The sequence below is a fragment of the Polypterus senegalus genome, chromosome 4, assembly GCF_016835505.1.
Source record: "Polypterus senegalus isolate Bchr_013 chromosome 4, ASM1683550v1, whole genome shotgun sequence".
NCBI classification, from domain to species: Eukaryota; Metazoa; Chordata; class Cladistia; order Polypteriformes; family Polypteridae; genus Polypterus; species Polypterus senegalus.
Window position 1 is genome coordinate 253,485,548 of NC_053157.1, and position 24,812 is coordinate 253,510,359.

The 24,812-nt window shown below is 43.0% G+C and overlaps 1 protein-coding gene across 1 annotated transcript; it reads right to left on the minus strand.

Annotated features, from left to right (window-relative positions):
* Positions 1-2,409: 2,409 nt before the first annotated feature.
* LOC120528510 (E3 ubiquitin/ISG15 ligase TRIM25-like) lies at positions 2,410-23,443 on the minus strand. The gene is made up of 5 exons (XM_039752687.1): positions 22,800-23,443; positions 15,709-15,804; positions 13,464-13,697; positions 11,964-12,123; positions 2,410-2,763 (listed from the first exon to the last, which is right to left on the minus strand). Exons 1-5 carry the CDS (start codon positions 23,376-23,378, stop codon positions 2,654-2,656), a joined length of 1,179 nt encoding a protein of 392 aa, XP_039608621.1. The 5' UTR covers positions 23,379-23,443; the 3' UTR covers positions 2,410-2,653.
* Between the last annotated feature and the right edge of the window lie 1,369 nt (positions 23,444-24,812).

Genomic DNA, 24,812 nt, shown 5'->3' on the forward strand with positions numbered 1-24,812 from the left:
GGTGGAGGTGCTTAAAGCACAATATATCAAGAAGAAAAGAATTAAAAATTATTTGTAGTGCTTTTACTTGGTGTCTTGGAAGTTTGTCTGTGGGTTTTAAGGAACGACAGCGCCCTCTAGTGTCACACTATCTATCTATACTATCCCCTGGCCAGGATGCCTGGAAGGAACAGAAAGGGACATGTATAGCTTCCAGCCCACAAGAGGGCAACCACCCTGGATTAAGAGAGGACCACGGAAGAAGAGGGAAAGCAATTAACCCGTTGGGACCCATGGCCACCGCCAGGGGGCGCCTTAAGCCTTGTGGAACCTGGGAATAGTTACTTCCACCACACTCGACAAGATGGCAGAGGAACCTACCAGGGATGCCTGGTGTGCTTCCGGTGCAAAGGGCAGCACTTCAGCCACACCAGGAAGTGCTGCCGGAAGGACGTCATCGGCCACCTGGAGCACATCCCGGTGGGAATAAAAGGGGCCGCCTTCTTACAGACAGAGAGCTTGAGTCGGGAGCGGGAGCAGGACGAAGCTCCCGGGAAGAGAGGAAAGGCGGCCAAGGACTGTGATAGAGAAGTCTGAAATAGTGGTGATTGGTGCTGGGGGCACTGTGTGTGCTGTTTGGGACTGTGTATTTGTGCTCAATAAACGTGTGCTTTTATGAAGATGTGGTTTCCGACTGGTGGTGTCCGGGCAAGTCTCACACTATCTATCTATCTATCTATCTATCTATCTATCTATCTATCTACCATATAGTGCCTTATCTATCTATCTATCTATCTATCTATCTATCTATCTATCTATCGTGCCTTTCATATTTATGTGTCATATTCTGTCATTTTTGTTGCTCTATCCATCTCTCATATCATTTGTTTCCCATCTGTTACAGTATATAGTGACTTTATTATTTCTATAGTATATGTCACCTGGCACGTCTGTCTCTCTACTGTTTGTGTCACAGAGATGCCCCCAGTAGTTTTTGTCCCTTTCCACTTTTTAAACAAGAATCCCAATTTTCTGTCAAATAAGTGTAAACTGAGCACAGTGATTGTCATCCGCCATTCTTTCTTCCACAGAACAGATTCTTTACTTTTAATTTCAGACACACACAATAAAATAAATGACAATGACGTGAACACAATTATTAGGACCCTCACCTAATGTTGTTGACTGTTTTCAGGTGAGACCTGCCATCAAGCACTTCCTGTGGCTTAGGATGAGACTTCTACTCCTCTCACTGCCCACTTGGCTCACTCTTCTTGAGCTTTGATGGACTTCTTCTCCCAACTGTGACTTCCAGCTCTTCTCATGGATGTTGATTTGGAATAAGTTCACCACACATAGCAGACCACTTCATAACATTCTGATGCACTTTTGACCATATTAGGGTGGTCATACTTGGATGACCTGCACACAAGACAGAGCTTTGTGATGTTTGCTCCAGAATGTCTTGATGATCTTCTGATTTTACATCAATGAGCCTCCTCCATGATACATGACTTTCAACAGCTGTGACTCACCATAAAGCTCTCATTTAGTTTCAACAGTCCAATGGATCTTCTCCAGCACATTGGCTTGTCAACATGCATTTTAGACAAAATGTAGTTTTTTATTTTATATTTTTACATCTGTCTTTCAAAAATGGGGTCTTCTACCATGGGGCCCTGTTTCATTCAGAAAGTGATGGATGGTGCTACTTGAAGCTGTTGTACCTTAATCTTGGAGATCCTGATAGTTTCTTGGTTCTCCACCACTTCAACTATCCTTCTATTCAATGGGGTCAATTCTCCATCTGCAGCGACATCCAGGGAGTTAGGCTGTGGTCCACTGGACCTTAAACGTCTTGATATTAGCAACATGGCCACAGGAACAGAAAGTTCTTTGGAGATGGTCTTGTAGTTTTCACCTTGACCATGCTGGGCTATGATCTTCTTTCTCGTGATTCTCATTAGTGGATTGTTTCTCACCCAATGATGTCTTTTAACATCTATGGGCTCCCAAATATTTTCCCTACCATCTTCTTTTGGTTTTATTCCTACATTATATTTTAAGTCATGAATCAAAAACAAAGTGTTTGCTCTATGGAGAAAAGAATGATGGATGCTGAGTGCTGTTGTCAGCTTCAATTTATTTCACAAAACAATTGGGATTCTTTTTAAAATTAATCCTTTTGGCTACATCTGTATATAAATAAACTGTATATGTATATCTGATTAGGAGTGGACATTATACTTTGTATGTGAAGTGCACTGAGCTGCTTTCATTGCATACTGTGTGCTAAAAAAATAAATAATTATTTTTATCAATATTATAAAGGAATGACTGAAAAAGAAAAGCAACAGAAAGGAGAAAACAGAAAACAAAAATAGAAAACAGCAGGAAGTGCCGGGACAAAAAATAAAGTAAAAGTAAAAACAACAATGGAGGTAGGACTACTGTGAGAGGTGGATGTGGCGTAGTAGGCAGGATTTCATTTTTATTTTCAATGAGTCCACTTGACACTTGACAAGGGACTCCAGCCAACAGACTGCTTTGGTGTGTCCCTGTCCTGAATCTCAATTTCCCATAATGCACGAGTCACAGGACCCCCGTCACTTTCAGTTCATCAGTCCCACCAGACTCACATAATGCTGTCATATCATAAGCCTGGCCTGAGATATTAAAAGTGAAATGATGATAAACTCCATGAATTGACAGACTCACATTGTAAAAACTCCTCTCTGCTCTGAGGTTCAGGAGCCAGTAGGGTAAAGACTGGAGCTTCACGACCTGAAAATATAAAGAAAAGAGAAGAATGGAGAATGTTAAGATGGAGTTTTATAATTATTACATTCTTAGACACTTATTACAAATGCAGTGCAGTTGAATAAAACAACAAGACATGCAGATCAAGTTTATGTACTGAGCCCACCGGTGTGTGGATGATGAAGTGAGTTTTATTTACCAACACCTTGATCAGTAGGACAGATGTGAGGGTCTCTATTGTGGACTTGACCTCTGCTTTAGATACCAACATCTCAGAGCTTCATAATAAGAAACTGACTGAGTTCAGCCTGCCCAGTCCAATCCACCATTGGATCTCAGACTTTCTTCCAGGTAGTAAACAGTGCCGGTGCAGTTGGGTGCACACATGTCTGACCTGTTAACATTTGTCACCTCACTTTCTGTTTTCCTCTCCTGTGTTGTCAGTTGGCCACAGCTCAGCAGTTCTGTTCATGGACAGACATTGTTAGGTTCCATTTATGTTCATCAGTGCAGAACTCCTTTAGCGTACAGATTTGTTTAAACACACAGTATCATGATATGTAGACATTATATAGTTTATAATTTATAAAGTCTGTTAATGTGTTTCACCTGTGAACTTGCTATGTGCACTCAGTGGAGTGTTCAGGTGGTCCTGAAGTGGTCAGTGTTCTAATGAACTCCTCTAATTTGTTTAGAAGGAGCCTGAATTGCCTCAGCAGCTCACATATTGTAGTCTTTCTAGTTTGGTGTCATTTTGCTTGACTTCTCACCGCATCCATAATGGCTAACATGATACAACACCCTTGTAGTACCACCAAAACACAGAAACTAAAATGCTTTGATCAGTAAAACAATTTCTTTAATATCCAGTGGTGAAATGAGTCTGAGTATAGGACGCCATACTCACCGGCCACTATATTAGGTACACCTTACTAGTGCCAGGTTGACCCCCTTTTGCCTTCAGCAAGGTGTTGCAAACATTCCCCATTAATTTTATCCATAGTCACATGACATCATGCAGTTTCTACAGATTTGTCGGCTGCACATCCATGATACAAAATTCCCGTTCCACTGCATCCCAATTGGATTGAGATCTGGTGACTGTGGAGGCCATTTGAGTGCATTGGACTCATTGCCATGTACAAGAGACCAGTTTGAGATGATTTGAGCTTTGTGACATGGTTCATTATCAGGCTGGAAGGAGTCATCAGAAGATGGGTACATGCGGTCATAAAGGGATGGACATGCACTGCATGAAAAGAGCTGAATCCGGACAAATATGGTATGGGAAATCTCCGCTAAACTCTACGTCTGCCAGATGTATGAGGTAGAGTGCTTGGAAAGGTAGCATGCAAAATAAATTTTGTGAAACAACCAGATACCTTACGTATGTGGATGTATACAGGAATCGGTGAAAGTTAAGAATCCTCACAGCTAGCAATGATGTGTGATGGCAGTGAGGTGTGAGAGCCTTTCATATATTAATGACTATCAAGTAGAGGTGTTGTCTTTGTTATCATAGCCGGGTGCTGCATACTGCTCTTCCCGAAGAGGCTATCCAGCGTCTTGATGCACTTGAGCGCAAGTTCGGCGAGCAAAGACCGCAGGAAGAATCAAGCCATGCCCTTAAAAGAGTCAAGAGGGCGCATAACATGGGCATTGCAGTAAGTTGAGCTTTATGTTAGCCGACAATATAGTAGAAAATTATACCTTGCCAAGTTAGCCTAAGTTAGCGCTTGGCTACACATCTACTTTTCTTCCTTGCGTCTAGCTTATTTAACAGTTTGTCACGTCCAAATTATACGATGTTGTTTGAAAATTCTTTGTTTCCCATGCATGTATGCGTGTATCTAGTAAAGTGTGTTTAATTCAATGTTACAGGAAGCTGTAAGGCGCCTCCATAATTCGGAAAACAGCCCGCATAAATATGATCCACAAACTGGGTAAGCAGTGTTTTTTTTTTTTTTTATATGCTATGTATGGGGTTTTATGTAATCATTTTAAATGTAATTAATGACACTACTCTCTTTCCACACTGAATAAGTTCACCTCATAACCAGGCAGTAATGACATATCTGCTGGAGGAATTGAAGACGACTTTTGCAGATGCAGACCGAGTGTATAAAGGGTAATTTATACACTTAATATTTGTATATAAAGGGGAATTGTTATTATAATTATGTTCATGTCCCCTTTATTGTTGCACCTCTAATAATTTGAATTGGTTTTGTCACTTATATGAATAATTTTTTTATTAAGTCCCAGCTAAGAGACTCTATTAAGATAGGGGCTAAAAACCAACAAAGGAAAAGACGAGTGTACAAATAATTATATATACAGTATATATATATATATATATATATATATATATATATATACTAGAATACCAGCTTGCCAGCGAGAAGTAGTGTGTTAAAGAAGGTACCAAAAAGAAAAGGAAAAATTTTTAAAATAACGTAACATGGTTGTTTGTCACTGTTATGAGTGTCGCTGTGATATATATATATAGCAAAATACCCGCGCTTCACAGCGATGTCATGTGTTAAAGAAGTTATAAAAAAGAAAAGGTAACATTTTAAAAATAATGTAACATGATTGTCAAAGTAATTGTTTTGTGTATTTGGCGGCAGCGTCACGAAGTTGTTCTCGTCTAGCTGCATCAGAAAATGTGCCACGACGCCTGACACGCCTCCTTTTACTGTTTTCTCACAGCTTGGATTGCTGCTGTCATATACACACACACACACACACACACACACACACACACACACACATACATACATACATACATACATATATATATACATATATACACATACATATCTTCATATCTATATACATATCTACATATACACACATATATATATATATACATACATACCTATCTACATCATATATACACACACATATAGACACACACACACACAAATTATATATATGTATGTATGTATGTGTGTGTGTGTGTGTGTGTGTATATATATATACACATACATATACTTGTGTGTATGTTTGTATGTGTCTATATGTGTGTGTATAGCTTTGGTCACTGAGTGCAAGGGAAAAATAATAAATTATAGTCTATAAGTTATTAAACAGTAAAACATTAACGTTTTAAGAAGTACAGGTACATTGAAATTACATTTTCTATGTGAACGTTCAAATTTGTGCCTCTGGTAATGTGCCTTACCGGCATTTAAAGAAAATTATTTTTGTGTCCTCTGCCGTGTTAAGAGAGAAAGGCTTTGGTTTGGGATAAAAGGAGAAAAGGTGTAAAGAAAGGAAAGTTGCCTTTTTCTTTTATATAGTATAGAGAGATGTGTTCGCTGACGTTATGATCGCCTTTTGGGGACAGTCGCGGTGGGTCTTGTGTAGACTGGTGAGACGTCCCGCCATTAATCGGCTGTGATGGCACTGTCAGTCCTCCACTCGTGTGCGTCTTCATAATCCGAGCTGAGGACCTCATAATCGTATACGTGCAAAAGAAAGTGTGAATCGCCTTAATATTATTTTGCCGTGGTGTAGAAAAGGGGTCCGTGTTTGCACTTGTCTGGGCTATAGTGCAGGGGGAGGATGAAAAAAATTAAAAGTGCTCACTTTGACTTAAGGCAGAAGCGCAGTCAGCGTCTCAAAGGCGGCACAGCTATGCACGCTGGCTGCTCGACTTTTGCTGGGCAGGAGACCCCAGTTTTGCAGACACGTTCATGATATCAAAAGTCTCAGCTCTCTTTGGAGGTAATTCATATATATATATATATAGCAAAATACCCGCTACCGAGCGGAGAAGTAGTGTGTTAAAGAAGTAATGAAAAAGAAAAGGAAACATTTTAATAATAACGTAACATGATTGACATTGTCATGAGTGTTGCTGTCATATATATGCCTGCCTAAATAAGTCACCCTCGCTTCTCTTACTTTTTACCGTTCATTTAATCATGGCTAGTGGCGGAAAAATTATAAAATGGAAGGAGGATGGCTTTACCAAAACAATTATTGATGGCGAATCGATTATTCATAAAGCTTGAATTGGTGATCTGTTTTTCTGTGTTAACCTCATATTTTTCATACTTCTTCTCAAACTAAGGTGGTGCGAGGGTAAAATGAATCGGGATGCGGTGATCAATGTAATCGGTGTACCAGGAAATCATGCATTGACAAAAGCTCCCTTTGCTTGTAATGCAAAGTGTGATTAAATGCATTATTTTTAACGCGTTATGGAGCACATGCATCAAGCTTCTCAGCTGTGCTTGTGCTAAGAAAAGGAAACATTTTAAAAATAACGTAACACGATTGTCAATGTGACCTTTTGTAAGTAGTGCCTGGAGGATTCAGAGTGTGGAGAAACTCTAGAGAGAGTGTGTGTATTAACTTGTGGATTTTTCTGTGAGTATTTGGTGGCAGTTTGACGGTTGCTTGAAGACGGCGTTAGCATGAGCTCAGCTCAGAGCAAATGAGGTAAATGGGAGGGAGATGATGACGTGACTCCCCACCTGCCTTAACTGTCAATCCCCACAAACACAGTCTCGAATTTGCATAAGCACACCCCTTCACCTACAATTTTAGTTACAAAGTGATCAAAACTCGCTTATATCCCTCGTCCTCTCATTAAACTTGTATCCCGCATTACCTGTGGGCATGTGAAACGCCAGCGTAGCCTGTCTATGAACTTAATTTAAAGTTTAGGTTTACACCTTGCTTTCTTTCGAGGTAGCAGCACTCATGAATATGGTAGTATATGTCACTCGCCGCTTCTTATTGTTTCGCTGTCTTCTCACTTATATAATGCATGTTTTCTTAAGCGCTTTTTGGAGGTCTTCCTGGTTTTCTACGCACTGTTGACAGTCAGTTCACGTGATTACGTGGGAGGCGTGATGATGTCACACGAAACTCCGCCCCCCACGTCTTTCCAGCTCAACTCTATTACAGTTAATGGAGAAAAATACCTTCCAGTTATGACCATTAGACGTAGAATTTCGAAATGAAACCTGCCCAACTTTTGTAAGTAAGCTGTAAGGAATGAGCCTGCCAAATTTCAGCCTTCTACCTACACGGGAAGTTGGAGAATTAGTGATGAGTCAGTGAGTGAGTGAGTGAGTGAGTGAGTGAGTGAGGGCTTTGCCTTTTATTAGTATAGATATATATATATATATATATATATATATATATATATATATATATATATATATATATATATATATATATTAATGTGGTCAGTTAAGTAGCAGAGGGGGTTGTTAATCAGTTTCAGCTGCTGTGGTGTTAATGAAATTAACAACAGATGCACTAGAGGGGCAACAATGAGATGGACCCCCAAAACAGGAATGGTTTAACAGGTGGAGGCCACTGACATTTTTCCCTCCTCATCTTTTCTGACTGTTTCTTCACTAGTTTTGCATTTGGCTACAGTCAGTGTCACTACTGGTAGCATGAGGCGATACCTGGACCCTACAGAGGTTGCACAGGTAGTCCAACTTCTCCAGGATGGCACATCAATACGTGTCATTGCCAGAAGGTTTGCTGTGTCTCCCTGCACAGTCTCAAGGGCATGGAGGAGATTCTAGGAGACAAGCAGTTACTCTAGGAGAGCTGGAGAGGGCCATAGAAGGTCCATAACCCATCAGCAGGACCAGTATCTGCTCCTTTGGGCAAGGAGGAACAGGATGAGCACTGCCAGAGCCCTACAAAATGACCTCCAGTAGGCCACTGGTGTGAATGTCTCTGACCAAACAATCAGAAAGACTTCATGAGGGTGACCCAAGGGCCCAAATGTCTACTGCGCCCTGTGCTCACTGCCCAGCACCGGGGAGCTCAATTGGCATTTGCCATAGAATACCAGAATTGGCAGGTCCACCACTGGCGTCCTGTGCTTTTCACAGATGAGAGCAGGTTCACCCTGAGTATATGTGAAAGACGTGAAAGGGTCAGGAGAAGCCGTGGAGAATATTATGCTGCCTGTAACATCGTTTAGTATGACTGGTTTGGTGGTGGGTCAGTGATGATCTTGGAGGCATATCCATGGAGCGACTCACAGACCTCTACAGGCTAGACAACGGCATCTTGACTGCCATTAGGTATCAGGATGAAATCCTTGGACCAATTGTCAGACCCTACGCTGGTGCAGTAGGTCCTGGTTTCCTCCTAATGCACGACAATGCCTGGCCTTATGTGGCAAGAGTATGCAGGCAGTACCCGGAGGATGAAGGAGTTGAAACAATTGAATGGCCTTCACGATCCCCAGACTTAAACCCAATAGAACATCTGTGGGACATTATGTTTCGGTCCATTAGGCGCCAGGTTGCTCCTCAGACTGTACAACAGCTCAGGGATGCCCTCATACAGATCTGGGAGGAAATGCCACAAGACACCATCCGTCGTCTCATTAGGAGCATGCCCCGACGTTGTCAAGCATGCATACAAGCTCGTGGGGGCCACACAAGATACTGAAAAGCATTTTGAGTAGCAGAAATGAAGTTTTTGAAAAAATGGACTAGCCTGCCACATCTTCATTTCACTCTGATTTTAGGGTGTCTACACAATTGAGCCCTCTGTAGGCAGAAAACTTTCATTTCCATTAAAAGACTTGGCATCCTTTTGTTCCTAAGACATTGCCCTGTCGTTATTTGTATAGATATCCAACTTCATATTGAGATCTGATGTATCTAATGTGTTTCTTTAAAGTGTTCCTTTAAGTTTTGTGAGCAGTGTATATATATACAAAGTACTGCAAAGTACTGCATTAAAATTTGTATTAAGAAGAAAATTTAACCTTTTTAAACTGAGTGTAAATCTCCCAATAATAATTATTTAAGGATCTCTTTGTATACCACATTGTGAGTTCGGCCCTCCGGTTGTAATCTGACCAAGCTGTGCGCTGATCTTACTCTGAGCATGTAACGTACAGTCGGCCATGTGAACAGTAATCTTGTTTCAAATCTCACAGCTTGGATTGCTGCTGTCATAATCGGTTTGAGTTTCATGGTTTGTTTCAATGACGACAGTATTTGTAGGACTTGTGTTGAAGAGACATTCAGCATCTGTCAAGCGTTGTAAGTATACAACCAGTTTCATCGATAAAATCACATCCAGCTTTTGAGAGTTTAAACATTCATAAACATCAAAGTGTCCACTACTCAAATCGTCACCTGTCAATCTAAGATGTTTAAGAGGCATTGGCGGTTGTCGAAAGGTGTAAAATATTTGGCCATTTCGGTACACTTGAAAGCGACAACCGAACAATTCAGCGGCAGCCATCAACTCACATGCAGATGCATAGGTGAAGGGCTTAAGCATTTCACTCTTCTAGTGCTCCTGTGTAGTCTAATTATCTCCTGTACCGTCATCAGTCCACACCTTGAACCTGTCCAGTCATTCAATACATAAGACACAATGGATATCAAGAGTGAGCCTGATATGGCCGTGTAATATGTAACAAAGAGAATGGAAAAGGTAGGTGCCATCTCCGGGCATGGAAACCACTCGGTAAGTGACAGTTCTTTGATCGATGGTGATCACCTCGATAGACATGTTAATGGGGGTACGGTTGGAACGATAAAGGAAATGGGTACCTTAACAATGTAAAGTAAGTCTAAAATACCTACACAATAACTATAATCGTAATAAATGAACAATAAAACAGTGGAGAAGCCGTGGATTAAATAAAAAGGCTGTAGTTATCAGTAGGGAGACGTGAATCCCGTGGCGAAACAAGGAAGGGAATGTAGAGACTGGAGCGACGGATGGCCTTATTTAGGCAGGTAGCCAACAACGTGGGAGGCGCTGGGATGGGGGACCCAACGCCGCTTCACACGGTGACCGAGCTGCAGGCTATGGACGTATATATGTACGTAAGTAGGATTCAGTTAGCGCTGGAAATCCCGCGTACCAAATTTCTTGAAGATGGGCCCATAAGTAACGAAGACTGTTGAAAAGTTCAATATGGCGGCCGACAGTGGCATCATACCACCGAAATAAGTACGTACATTGGTTTCGGTTAGTGCAACAAATGGCTGTACCATGGAAGAATGCCTCAGGAAGATACATCCGAATTGGTATCAATCCGGAAGTATCCTAGGTTGGTGGAATTTGATGTATACGCTTAGTGGTACTTGTAGATACTTCTGAAAATCAGTGGTGTATACAGGAGTTTCCTAGTACAGATAAACCTCTTTTCATGCAGTGATGGTCAGTAACAATACTGTCCCTTTTTCAGATCCTTCACTGTAAACCCTAGAGAGTGTTGTGCGTGAATATCCAGGCAGCTCAACAGTTTCTGAAATACTCGCATCGGCCTGTCTGGCATCAACACCCATGCCAGTTCAAAGTCACTTCAGTCCCCTATCTGCCCCATTCTGATGCTCGGTTTGAACTTCAGCAGGTCGTCTTGACATCGTCTACAGGGTGAAATGCATTGAGCTGCTGCCATGTGATTGGCTGATTAGACATTTCCATTAATTAGCAGTTGAACAGGCGTACCTAATAAAGTGGCCAGTGAGCCTGTGGCAGCATGGCTGAAACGGATTAATGTGAATTTTGAAAAAGGGAGCCTATCTGACAGAATGGAAAGGACAGAGAGGACAGCAGAGGTTCATTCAGATTTCATGATATGACAAAGCACTGAAGTTGATCTCAGTTCAATTGCATTTATGTTGTCACTGCTTTCAAGTTCACTTCATTTGTATGCTGAGCTGGCCTGCCAGTTTAACACAACTTCCTGTTCCTTATTTTATGCTGGTTGTTATGCACAGCACATGAAAAGAATCACAATGTCAAATGAAGAAGAAGCTTTAAAGGGAGTAAATAGAAAAAGCATCCTCTATATATATATAAAGTAATAAACTGTCTGACGTCTGACATCTGTGCCAGGGCATAATGTCATCCAGTGTCCACCAGAGGGCAGCAATGACACAAAATCACAAAAAGAGAAACTGAGATTCATAAATATACAACATGACCAAAACAGATAGACGTGCCATTGTACCATCAACCCTGTTTTTAAAAATGCTATGCATTATTTACCTTCAAAATTCAAGAACTTTGTCTAAAATGAGAGTGTGATACTAAACAGGTCTCTCACTGTAAGAGACATTATAAGATATTCTTAACAGTAAAGGCTTAGAGACAAATATGTAAGAGCAGGCCTTCTTCATGTATCTCACTGTCCCTGTTACTGTCCTATTTGTCTTCTTAATGGACTTTAGCAATGAAAACAACATGAAGTGTCACAATACCTGGTGGAGTCCATGTCAGGATGTCCCACTGACCGATTTTCTCCAGACTCTTTTTCAGACATGACAGCTGCTTTAGCAGGTCCTCAGAAGAGAAATCAGCAGTGACAGTGAAGCTGAGCAAGTCTCCATCAGCAGGAAGGACACAGCGAGATGAGAAAGTCTACATCAGGAGAGAAGAGAGGACAAGGAGAATTAAAAAGTAACATTAATAAGAAGGACCTCCTCTAAACTAAACATCAGTGTGGTGGACATTCATCTTGTGTTTAGATAGAGAGATCACTTTTCATTCTTTTACTATTTATTTATAGGAGAATGTTTCATTATAATGGACCATTAGATGTTTTTGGCCTGGACCTAGAAAAAGCTTTTCACACAGAAGTCCATAAGAGTCGAGTCAGACTGTAGATAAGTGGACTGAGGGGGCAGCGAACAGGCAGGTGAAGAACTGACTTAGCAGACAAAACAAGGCATTGGGCTCTTTAATGTACTGAGATGAAGTTAATTAGATAGTGTTATGTATACAGTTTCATTTTTAAATGTTATTATATGGTAAAGGAAATGCTTGTTTTTGCGCATGTGTATTATAAATAAGGGGGTATGAAGTTTAGAGCAGTGTGTGTGAAAGAAGCAATAGAGAGGCACGTGTGTGAGAAGGATAGTGTTTGCGGTTGGTTCAGTTTTGTAAAATAAAGTGTTGCTGTTGTTCATCACACTGTGGAATGTGTTTTGTGCTAAAACATAATAGATAGATAGATAGATAGATAGATAGATAGATAGATAGATAGATAGATAGATAGATAGATAGATAGATAGATAGATAGATAGATAGATAGATAGAGTGTTTATGTCCTTGGGGGAAAATATGGCCATTAAATTAAAACCAAAGACTTACACACACTATTCAGTATAATCTTATAATAGAAGGTCTGCCACTAGAAAGTGTGTGACTTGTCAGAAAGACTTGGGAGCCTTATGTGCACTCATCACAGTTCTGTAAACTGCTCTGTAGAACACACTTGTGAGACCACATCAGGAATATTGTGTGTTAGAGAAAAGAGAAAACAGCAGAAAAGAAAGATGAGAAGAAGAAGAGAGACCAGACTGGACTGTGGGGTTTGAGCTTTGAGGAAATGCTGAAGGATATGAATGTTATCAGTTAAAGGAAAGAGACATGAGGAGGTGACATGACAGAAGCGTTTAAAGATACGAAGGAGTTGGTGTTGCCTTTTCTCAGGTAGTGTCATTTAAAATGACTCTTACTAAAAATAAATTTACTTCCTCAAACAAACTAAACTATTGTAGATTTACCTCCCTATTACTCAGATAAAGGCTGACTTTGAGATTTTAGCATAAACTGTGGAACTATTAGTCAAATATGACATTGGATTGAATAGTTTGTTCTTGCCATTTGTAAAAACTCTTCAGATCTCTTGATTTTGAAGTTTCTCGGGTCCCACACACCCCAGTCTGATCAGACTCCCTGTGAAGTTTCGCTCCCACCTGCAGGAAGTGGAGATGGTCCTTGGTTTCTGAAAGCTCATTCAGCTCAGCTTCTCGTCTCTTCAGCACCTTGATCTCCTTCTTCAGCTGCTCCATTACTCCTTCAGTCTTCTCTGTTTCTCTCTTTTCTTGTTTTCTGATCGTCTCAGTCAGTTTCTTGTGGCTTTCCTCAATGCAGTGAATCAGATTATTGAAGCTCTCCTCATGTTCTCTCATCACTCTTTTCACAGAAAGCTGTTGGATAGAAAATACACTTTTGTTAGTATTTTGATGTCGTAGAGAGGAGTTTGAATAAGGAAAAGGGTGGTAGGAGTATCCCCCACGGTACTCCCTTGGTACTCTGGGTAGCAGCATCTTCTTAAGACACTTGCAGGTCTGAATAAAATATATGCAGTCTTAATAAGTGGCTCTGTAGGATCTATGAGAACCCTGGTAGTGTTACACAGGGTGGTCTTTAAAAAGAGCTTCTCCTGGTCAAGAAGAAGAAGAAGAATGGATAATGGGAATAAAACTGGTCTGTTGTAATTTAATTGTGTGAAAATAAAAAAATATGCATATATATATATAAAGCTGGAATAAGAAAAGTCCATTAGAGAATGTTGTGTCAACTGATCCAACACAGAACATCAGTGTCACCTTCATTATGAGTTATTGTTAGGGGAGTGAAGTCACCTTTAACACTAGAATTACCAGAGCCTACGAAAAAACTCGTAATTCCGTCCCACCTTAAATTGCTCCTTAAATCCCTTCACACCTCTCCGCCAGCGTCCTTTGTCCTCTAAATGTGCTGATAAAGAGAAGCTAGGAGCAGCCGGCTATTCCATCCCCCCACCAATTTAGAACGTGCACGAACTTCAGCTTGATTGAGTATCTGGGAGTGAAGTGGAGTTTTAGAGTGGAAATAATAGATCGTTGTTTGGAACACACGCATTTCATGTCTGTTCCGTTTCTACAGTAATCTGTGTCAACACAGTGTTAAAACAGAAACAGAAAGTGTCTGATTATTGCATATAGCGCCGAAGTTACTGGTCTTTACCATTCTTTCCTCTGCATGTCCTGGAGTACAAAAGAAACAGCATACAGCAACATGCGGGGACTGGCAGGGACACTCAATAAAACTGAATAAAAAGAAAAGCAAGTGACGGTGAGATACGAAGAAGGCAGCTTCGCCAGCGTTTGTGTGTCAGAACCGGGGTGATTGTGTGTTAGTATGCATCGTGGTACACTGCAGAGCTATAGCGCGTCTTTAGTGAAAACAGCCGTGTCAGATGGGGTTGTATGGATTGATTCTGAACGCGACTGAGAGAATGAAAAGTGAATTAAAAAAAAAAAGCTAACCTTTACAAGGATCATAAATTGCACCGGCTGTTACAGACTGAAATCAAATGTATGCTTTTATTTTAAAATAGTAAGACTAAGAGCAGTTTACTTCTCAAAACTGAAGGGCGCAGGATCAAACTCGTGACCTTTTGATTCCCAAGCGGGAACTGATTCTATTGAACTACAGAGGCAGTTACAATAAACTGCTGTCAATGTCGCATGTTAAGGCGGCTTTTTGTTTCTGCAGTTATATTTTTGAATAAAAGCGCAATTGTGTTATTCTTGTGAAAATGTTTCTTTGCTATTTGGACTTCAGGCTTCATACATTATATAGTTTATGCCTACATTTTGTCATCTACTACTAGAATATAAAATACGTTTCTGTTTTAACAATGTGTTGACACAGATTACTGTAGAAACGGAACAGACATGAAATGCGTGTGTTCCAAACAACGATCTATTATTTCCACTCTAAAACTCCACTTCACTCCCAGATACTCAATCAAGGCCTGAGCTGAGAGAAGTTCGTGCACGTTCTAAATTGGTGGGGGGATGGAATAGCCGGCTGCTCCAAGCTTCTCTTTATCAGCACATTTAGAAGACAAAGGACGCTGGCGGAGAGGTGTGATGGGATTTAAGAAGCGATTTAAGGTGGGACGGAATTACGAGTTTTTTCGTAGGCTCTGGTAATTCTAGTGTTAAGTGGAGGAATGAGAAACCCGAGGACATGAGGGTCTTGTGGTGTGAATTCCTAATGACTAAAACATGAAATGCTGTCAGGAGTGAAACGCCATGAAGGACACAATAAACCATCTTCTCTCCTTCTCCATCTCCCTGTCCTCACACGTCATCACCACAAACTCTAACAACCCTTTTAGTTTTTTTTCCTCTCTTTGATATGAAGTGTTGTCTTAATTCCACTCACCTTCATCTTGTCCACTGCCCTCCTCATCTTCTTCAGTTTCTTCTCTTTCTTTTCAATTCTCCTCCTAATTTCACTCTGTGTCACCCCCAGTTGTTTCTGTTTGGACACACAAGAGGACACATGGGGGTCTCATCAGAATTCTCTTTCACTTTCTCAGCTCGTGGTGTCATTTTGAGTGTCATTTGTTTCACATTCCATGGCACAACTTACTGTTTCTGTCACACTCGTCTTCATTTTGATACAGTAGGTGACACACAGAGATTTAATTAAAGAAACATGAATATCACACAAACATTCAAATAAAGATTTAATTTAACAGTTCAATTCAAGATGGAGTTTGGGCTTGAAGAGAGTTACAAATAAAGGAGACAGTCTGAAGGCACAATGGTGTATGAGTCAGTCCTTGAGATTGAGAGAACATCACATCAACAATCAGGATATCAGAGCTTCACACATAAAATCTGAAGAAACCTGCAAACCCAGGAGACGTCGGATGGCTAAGGACTTCAATTGTAGGACCAACAAGGCCATTGTGGAGTTGAGACTTGTGAGAACTTTGTCAAGTGTTTGGTTGTTTTATGGAGTCAAGTGAGATAACGGAGGCCGAGAAGACATGAGTGAGTCTGTGGAGTTTAGGAAAAAGTGAAATCTGAAGAGGATTTTAGTGAGCTCAGAGAAATCTCACAATAAATCAAACTAGCCAACCTATGGCGTAGCATAAGCCGCATAATTATTTATTGATGACTGAACACTTCCTAAAAGACACAGTTGACCAAATGGGGTGGGTTTGAGGATACAACTGTCAGTGAATGAAAAAATGGAACTCTGGAGAGAGCAACATACGATTGTCCGTGACTGAAAACAGGTTTTGGCAGATACAGGCATCTCTTTTTGAAAGTTTGGCCCTGTGTCTTATTAATTGTCATTGCAAAGGCTAATCTAACAGGAAGTTGTCTGCATGTAAAAGTAAAAGGCAAATTTGAGTCTGATGGGGTCAGGGAAATCTGGGGAATAAGGACAGTTTATGAGGTAGCAGATGTGACAGTCTTACACTCCAGTACATTGCGGTGAATGCTGGTAACAGAAAGTCTAGTGCCATTACAAAGACGGATGTCCTCAACCATGTTTAAATCCATTCAACACAAACATTTGTCTGCAGCCACGCTGATGTGACGTCAACTTCCCACTATCCTCTTACTGAAAAACATTTACAAACGCATTTCACACCGGAATTTCAATGCAACATTTGCTCAAAAACCTTCACGCTCCAGAAATATCTCAACGCAGATTTAAAATCACACTCCACTGAACGAATGATGCAATGTGAAAATTGCCAGCAATGTTTCAAAACAACTCGTGCTCTCAAGAAGCCCTTACAAACTCATTCCAATTCCTTTCAGTGTCAACTTGCAAACCCTATGCACTGTCATCGCATTCAGTTTTACACTGCTTTTCAAGAAGATACCACCATTCCCATTCAAGAACATAACATTGGCCTACCTACCGCAGTATGTACTTCTTGCAATGCTCTTCATTGGCTATCAGAGGAGTTGGCAGGCCTGGCCCTGTCATGCGTGTGTCTTGGATGCCCTTAGTGAATGGCGTTAGAGTGTTAGAGTGGGTGGTCAGGGCTCTGTTGTGTGTACCCCATGGTTGGGCGACTTGGTCGATTATATATATAGAAAAGCACCCGGAACCGAAAAGAACAATGAAAAGTCAACGTGGCTCAGAGGTGCATGTGGACTGTAGCACAGACAAAAGTGACTGAGGCTGTGTTTGGTGAGTTGTTGCGTGCGGGCACATGAGCAGGCAGCGCACATGCCTCGAGAGTGACAGTGGACACAGGAGGAGGGCTACAGTTGGCGGGTGCGGCTCTGTCGTGCATATCCCATGACACGGGAGGAGGGTTAGAGTTGGCAGGCAGGGCTCTGTCGAGCATATCCCATGGTCTTAGAGTTGGCGGGAGGGGCTCTGTGAGTTGGCGGCCCTGGCCCTGTTGTGCATATCCCATAGTATCCCATGGTCTTACAGTTGGCGGGCGGGGCTCTGTGAATTGGCGGGCGTGCATCTTGCGTGCCCTTAGTAAATTTTATTTATAGATGAGCAACTACTGGAAACAAAACATTATACAGTTGCACTCAAAATTATTCAAACTCCAATGCATATTAGATTTCTTGGCAAAATTTACAAAATTCCAGCTGTTTGCAATAAACAAATCAAACAAGAACAATTTAAATAGCTCAGTATAAGTAGGTTCTCCACACTAGGCACAAAATGTCACTTTTATTGACTACTGTGGTGTCAAAATTATTCAATCCCCTGAACAGAATCTCCCATAAGGGCATATGAGGCAGGAAAAGTCAGAAAACATGGAAGCATCATGGAATTTTAAGAAAGCTGTAATGTGGATGAACAATGTCTCATGTGGATCTGTGATAAAGCTCACCAGGTCAAAATGAAGACTTTTTTTCAACACCTTTCCATATGAAGTCTTTAATCTCTGACTGCTTCTGGAAATGAACAGTTATGGGTTCAATAGCAACTACAAGAAGCATTGGTGATAATGGACATCCCTCATCCATCCATCCATCCATCCATCCTCTTCCACTAATCCGAGGTCGGGTCATGGGGGCAGCAGCTTAAGCAGAGAGGCCCAGACTTCCCTCTCCCCGGCCACGTCTTCCAGCTCTTCCGGGAGAATCCCAAAGGCGTTCCCAGGCCAGCCGGAGACATAGTCCCTCCAGCGTGTCCTGGGTCTTCCCGGGGCCTCCTCCCAGTTGGATGTGCCCGGAACACCTCACCAGGGAGGCGTCCAGGAGGCATCCCGATCAGATGCCTGAGCCACCTCATCTGACTCCTCTCGATGCTGAGGAGCAGCGGCTCTACTCTGAGCCCCTCCCGGATGACTGAGCTTCTCACCCTATCTTTAAGGGAAAGCCCAGACACCCTGCGGAGGAAACTCATTTCAGCTGCTTGTATTCGCAATCTCGTTCTTTCGGTCACTACCCATAGCTCATGACCATAGGTGAGGGTGAGAACGTAGTTCGACTGATAAATTGAGAGCTTTGCCTTACGGCTCAGCTCCTTTTTCACCACGACAGACCCGATGCAGAGCCCACATCACTGCGGATGCCGCACCGATCCGCCTGTCGATCTCACGCTCCATTCTTCCCTCACACATGAACAAGACCCCGAGATACTTGAACTCCTCCACTTGGGCAGGATCTCTCCCCAACCCTGAGAGGGCACTCCACCCTTTTCCGGCTGAGGACCATGCTCTCGGATTTGGAGGTGCTGATTCTCACCCCAGCCGCTTCACACTCAGCTGCGAACCGATCCAGAGAGAGCTGAAGATCACGGCCTGATGAAGCAAACAGGACAACATCATCTGCAAAAAGCAGTGACCCAATCCTGAGTCCACCAAACCGGACCCCTTCAACACCCTGGCTGCGCCTAGAAATTCTGTCCATAAAAGTTATGAACAGAATCGGTGACAAAGGGCAGCCCTGGCGGAGTCCAACTCTCACTGGAAACGGGTCCGACTTACTGCCAGCAATGCGGACCAGGCTCTGACACCAATTGTACAGGGACCGAACAGCTCTTATCAGGGGGTCCGGTACCCCATACTCCCGGAGCACCCCCCACAGGATTCCCCGAGGGACACGGTCGAATGCCTTTTCCAAGTCCACAAAACACATGTAGACCGTGGGCAAACTCCCATGCACCCTCAGGACTCTGCTAAGGGTGAAGAGCTGGTCCACTGTTCCAGCGACCAGGACGAAACCACACTGTTCCTCCTGAATCCGAGGTTCAACTATCCAACGGACCCTCCTCTCCAGAACCCCTGAATAGACTTTTCCAGGGAGGCTGAGGAGTGTGATCCCTCTATAGTTGGAACACACCCTCCGGTCCCCCTTTTTAAAGAGGGGGACCACCACCCCGGTCTGCCAATCCAGAGGCACTGTCCCCGATGTCCATGCGATGTTGCAGAGACGTGTCAACCAAGACAGTCCTACAACATCCAGAGCCTTAAGGAACTCGGGGCGTATCTCATCCACCCCTGCCACCAAGGAGTTTTTTGACCACCTCGGTGACTTCAGTCCCAGAGATGGGAGAGCCCACCTCAGAGTCCCCAGGCTCTGCTTCCTCGTTGGAAGGCATGTTAGTGGGATTGAGGAGGTCTTCGAAGTACTCCTCCCACCGACCCACAACGTCCCGAGTCGAGGTCAGCAGCGCACCATCCCACCATATACAGTGTTGACACTGCACTGCTTCCCTCCTGAGGCGCGGACGGTGGACCAGAATCTCCTCGAAGCCGTCCGAAGTCGTTCTCCATGGCCTCCAAACTCCTCCCATGCCCGAGTTTTGCCTCAGCAACAACCGGCTGCATTCTGCTTGGCCTGCCAGTACCTATCAGCTGCCTCCAGAGACCCACAGGACAAAAAGGTCCTATAGGACTCCTTCTTCAGCTTGACGGCGTCCCTCACGCGGTGTCCACCAGCGGGTTTGGGATTGCCGCTGCGACAGGCACCGACCACCTTGCGGCCACAGCTCCGGTCAGCCGCCTCAACAATAGAGGCACGGAACATGGCCCATTCAATGTCCCCCCTCCCTCGGGGCGTGGTTGAAGTTCTGTCGGAGGTGGGAGTTGAAGCTACTTCTGACAGGGGACTCTGCCAGCCGTTCCCAGCAGACCCTCACAACCGTTTGGGCCTACCAGGTCTGACCGGCATCTTCCCCCACCATCGAAGCCAACTCACCACCAGGTGGTGATCAGTTGACAGCTCCGCCCCTCTCTTCACCCGAGTGTCCAAGACATATGGCCGCAAGTCCGACGACACGACCACAAAGTCGATCATCGACCTGAGGCCTAGGGTGTCCTGGTGCCAAGTGCACATATGAACACCCTTATGCTTGAACATGGTGTTCGTTATGGACAATCCGTGATGAGCACAGAAGTCCAATAACAAAACACCACTTGGGTTCAGATGGGGGCCATTCCTCCCAATCACGCCCTTCCAGGTCTCACTGTCATTGCCCACGTGAGCATTGAAGTCTCCCAGCAAAACGAGGGAATCCCCAGAAGGTATGCCCTCTAGCAACCCTCCAGAGACTCCAAAAAGGGTGGATACTCCAAACTGCTGTTCGGGCATACGCACAAACAACAGTCAGGACCCTTCCCCCCACCCGAAGGCGGAGGGAGGCCACCCTCTCGTCCACTGGGGTAAACCCCAATGCACAGGCTCCAAGTCGGGGGGCAATAAGTATGCCCACACCTGCTCCGCCTCTCACCGGGGGCAACTCCAGAGTGGTAGAGAGTCCAGCCCCTCTCAAGGAGATTGGTTCCAGAGTCCAAGCTGTGCATCGAGGTGAGTCCGACTATATCTAGCCGGAACCTCTAGACCTCGCGCACTAGCTCAGGCTCCTTCCCCTTCAGAGAGGTGACATTCCACGTCCCAAGAGCCAGTTTCTGTAGCCGAGGATCAGACCGCCAAGGTCCCGCCGGCCACCACCCAACTCACACTGCACCCGACCTCCTTGGCCCCTCCCATAGGTGGTGAGCCCATGGGGAGAAGGACCCACGTTACCTCTTCGGGCTGTGCCCCCATGGGTGCAGGCCCTGCCACCAGGCGCTCGCCATCGAGCCCCACCTCCAGGCCTGGCTCCAGAGGGAGGCCCCGGTGACCAGGGTCCGGGCAAGGGAAAACATTGTCCAAAGTTTTCTTTAGTCATTGGAGGTTTGTTGAACAGCTCTTTGTCTCATCCCTCACCTAGGACCAGTTTACCTTGGGTGGCCCTACCAGGGGCATAAAGCCCCAGACAACATAGCTCCTAGGATCATTGGGACACGCACACCCCTCCACCACAATAAGGTGACGGTTCAAGGACGGTTCCTGTCTGGCTCCATATTCTAAACTAAAAAAGTTACAATAGATCTTTTCATAAAAACCAAGACTCGTGAACTACAGTTTAGTAACTTACGCCACACACAAGCCCAGATCTGCACAATTCAGTACACAAGTATCCTCATTCAACTCCATCAAAAGCTTCTTCATCATCTACACAAAACAGAACCTTTGAACACTCAGACACTTTAGGATAAATAAATTAAATTGGACAGCTGCTGAAAATTTAAAAGTAGATGCTTATCTTTGGGGAACCTCATTAATTGCTTATTTAAAAAAACGTAAAAAATAGGTAACATAAATATACAAGGAATGAAAAGCACATCCTCCAGAGGCATTGATAAAGCAGATCAGACAAAACGTTCAGAGCTTAATGGTGAATCACAAACGTGAAGACACCAGAGGAAATTAAGAGTAAGTGCATTTAAAACTGAAACCAGAAGCACTTCTTTACACAAAAACTTGTGGGTCTCTGAAACAAACTAAAAGACATGAAGTTGAAGCAGAAACCTTGAGAACCTTTAAGAAGAACCTGGATGAGATATCAGGGCAGCTTAGCTATTAGCTAAACAAACAGGCTTGATGGACTGAATGATCTCGTTTTGTTAGTCAGACGTTTATGTTCTTATGTTCTACTATTCATTTTCAGACCTTCTGGGCCATATTCCCTCTTCACAACCGAATTTATCCTCCTTTTATCTGACCTCATTATATGATGATCATGTAGTGTGGATGGTCAATTTTAATCTTCACATACATGTGGAAATACAAACATTTAACAAATAATTTTCCAAATGCTGGAGTTGGTGGTGTTCTTTCCAAACTATTAAAGGTCAGAGTCCATGTCACAATCATGCGGTGTGATTATCACTCAAGGAATTGACTAAATGACATTATGACTGATCACTAATTATGTGCACAATTACTGAATTACTTAAACTGAGAACATCCGTACTAAAAAGCCACTTGATAATCTTTGCATATTATAAGAATTTTAGATCAAATCCCAAACATCAATATTAATTCACGTGTGACTGTAATGCGTCTCTGAAAGAGGTCTGAGGTACTCCCTAAAGGAACTAACAGATTACTCTGACAAACTACATTTACGTATCACTTAACTCATTTGTTTATTTAGCTTCGATCCATCCATCCATTTCCAACTAAACACTAATCTCCATTTACCTGTTTTTCTTGTCTTTCCACCTCCAGCTCAACCTTTTTGTGACCGTCATGTTTAGTCACTCCACACATCAAGCAGATACACGTCTTGTCAGTTTTACAAAACATCTCCAGACTTTTCTGATGTTCCACACAGAGTTTCTCCTTCAGATCTCTATCTGGATCAGTCAGTTTGTGTCCCTTCCAGGCCGCTACTTCATAGTGAGGCAGCAGGTGAGTCTGACAGTAGGAGGCCATGCAGGTTAGACAGGACTTCACCGCTCTGAACTTCTTCCTAGTACAGAAGTCACACTCCACGTCTCCAAGGCCAGCATAATTCTGAGATGGAGGAGAACTGATTCCTGTCTTTTTAAACTTTTGGATGACTTCATTCAGCAGAGTGTTTCTTCGCAGAGCAGGCCTCATGGTGAAGTTCTCTCTGCACTGAGGACAGCTGCACTCTTGGCTCTGATCCCAGCATTCAGTGAGGCACTTTAGACAGAAATTATGACCACAGGGGATCGTGACGGGGTCAGTCAGGGTGTCCAGACACACAGAGCAGGTAAACTCATCCTGTAATTCACACAGCTGAGCTTCTGCCATTGTCAGTCTGAGGAGAGGCTGGCAGAGAGAATCAGTTAGACAGACAAGGAAGTGACTTATGAAGAAATGAAAGTGAAAGTTTGTCTGTGCTCAGTGAGAAGGAGGAGGAGATTAAAAGAGAAATCTGAGAATTCACAGAGAGAACATCTGAGGAGACACTTAGGATCAACTGAAATTTAATCAAACCAATCGCCATAGAATACCCCAAATAATGTGTTTCTGATGTACCACATTTATTCTTCTTATGGTTAGCTGTCAACCCAGTCAGTCAAATTGTTAAGCACTGATTGCTCGTTGTTGAGATGTGACCACCAATCATTACTGACAATGACTATGTCATCAAGATATGTTCAAGTATACTTGGAATGAAGTCGCAGAATCTGATCCATCATCCACTAATAAGTCAACGGTGTGCCATGAAGACCAAAGGGGGGGTCTGGTGAATTCAAACAACACATCAGTGGTTTTGATTTTGGTCTTTTTGCAGCTGAATTCCTCTATGGGTGCCTGCCAGTACCCATTCATGAGATACAGGGTGGAAATATACATGGCTTGCTTAAGTCTCTCCAGTATGTCATCAAAAACAACATCAGGTAGGCATCGCCCAAATCTCTCCAGTATGTCAACAATAGGCGACATCAGTTAGGCATCACATCTGGAAATCTTGTTCAAGCATCAAAAATCTATTCAAAACCGAATGGAACCGTCCAGTTTTGGTACCAGAACAAATGGACTGTGCCATTCACATTTACAAATAGAGTATCTGATTCACCTCTTCACGTATCACAGTCCTTGTTGCTTCTGGAAAACGATAACTGCACAGCTGTACCTCAGTCACAATCTTGTGTTTAGCAATCTCAGTGTGACCAGGCACAGAGTTAAAGACATCAGAGTTCATTCCAGTCAAATCGTCAATAGCAACCTCAGTCTGAGAGACAGCAGCACCTCATTAGGATCATGGCACTCCATCAAAAGATTAACATGTAGGATTGGCATGGGCCTGTGCTGGTTGAGAATCCTAACTTTATAGTTCACAAGACTCCTGTGTTCCTCCAGTATTTCCAGAAACTCTTGTGGACCAGATGGGATCAAAACAAGAACCCCATCACCCTTTTTGAATTCACAAAGCTTGAGCTTTCTATCATCATTATGTTTCTGGGTCTCCTGTTTGTGGCTTTATTAAATGTTACAGCATTAACCAACAAGACGTTTACCATCAACGATCTTATTAGTGATAGGAAAATTGATTTTATTGCACTAAGTGAAACGTAGCTCTGATGGCGCGGCTGTTTTAATTGAATCTGTGCCTCCAAATTACAGCATTACTCGTTTGGATCGCCAAGGAAAGAGAGGCAGCGGTTTAGCAAACATTTACTTAAGCTGGTTAAAGTGTAAAGATGTCCATTTTGTTAAATTCAAGTCCTTTGAGTATCT

Bases quoted from the DNA above. Each gene is read 5' to 3' on its own strand.
- LOC120528510 (XM_039752687.1), bottom strand. From the start codon at position 23,378: ATGGCAGAAGCTCAGCTGTGTGAATTACAGGATGAGTTTACCTGCTCT. The intron at 12,124-13,463 runs GTGGGAGCGAAA...CTCCTGATGTAG, and splicing joins ACCATCTCCACTTCCTGCAG to ACTTTCTCATCTCGCTGTGT. The intron at 2,764-11,963 runs GTATTGTGACAC...TTATATTTTCAG, and splicing joins CCTGACATGGACTCCACCAG to GTCGTGAAGCTCCAGTCTTT.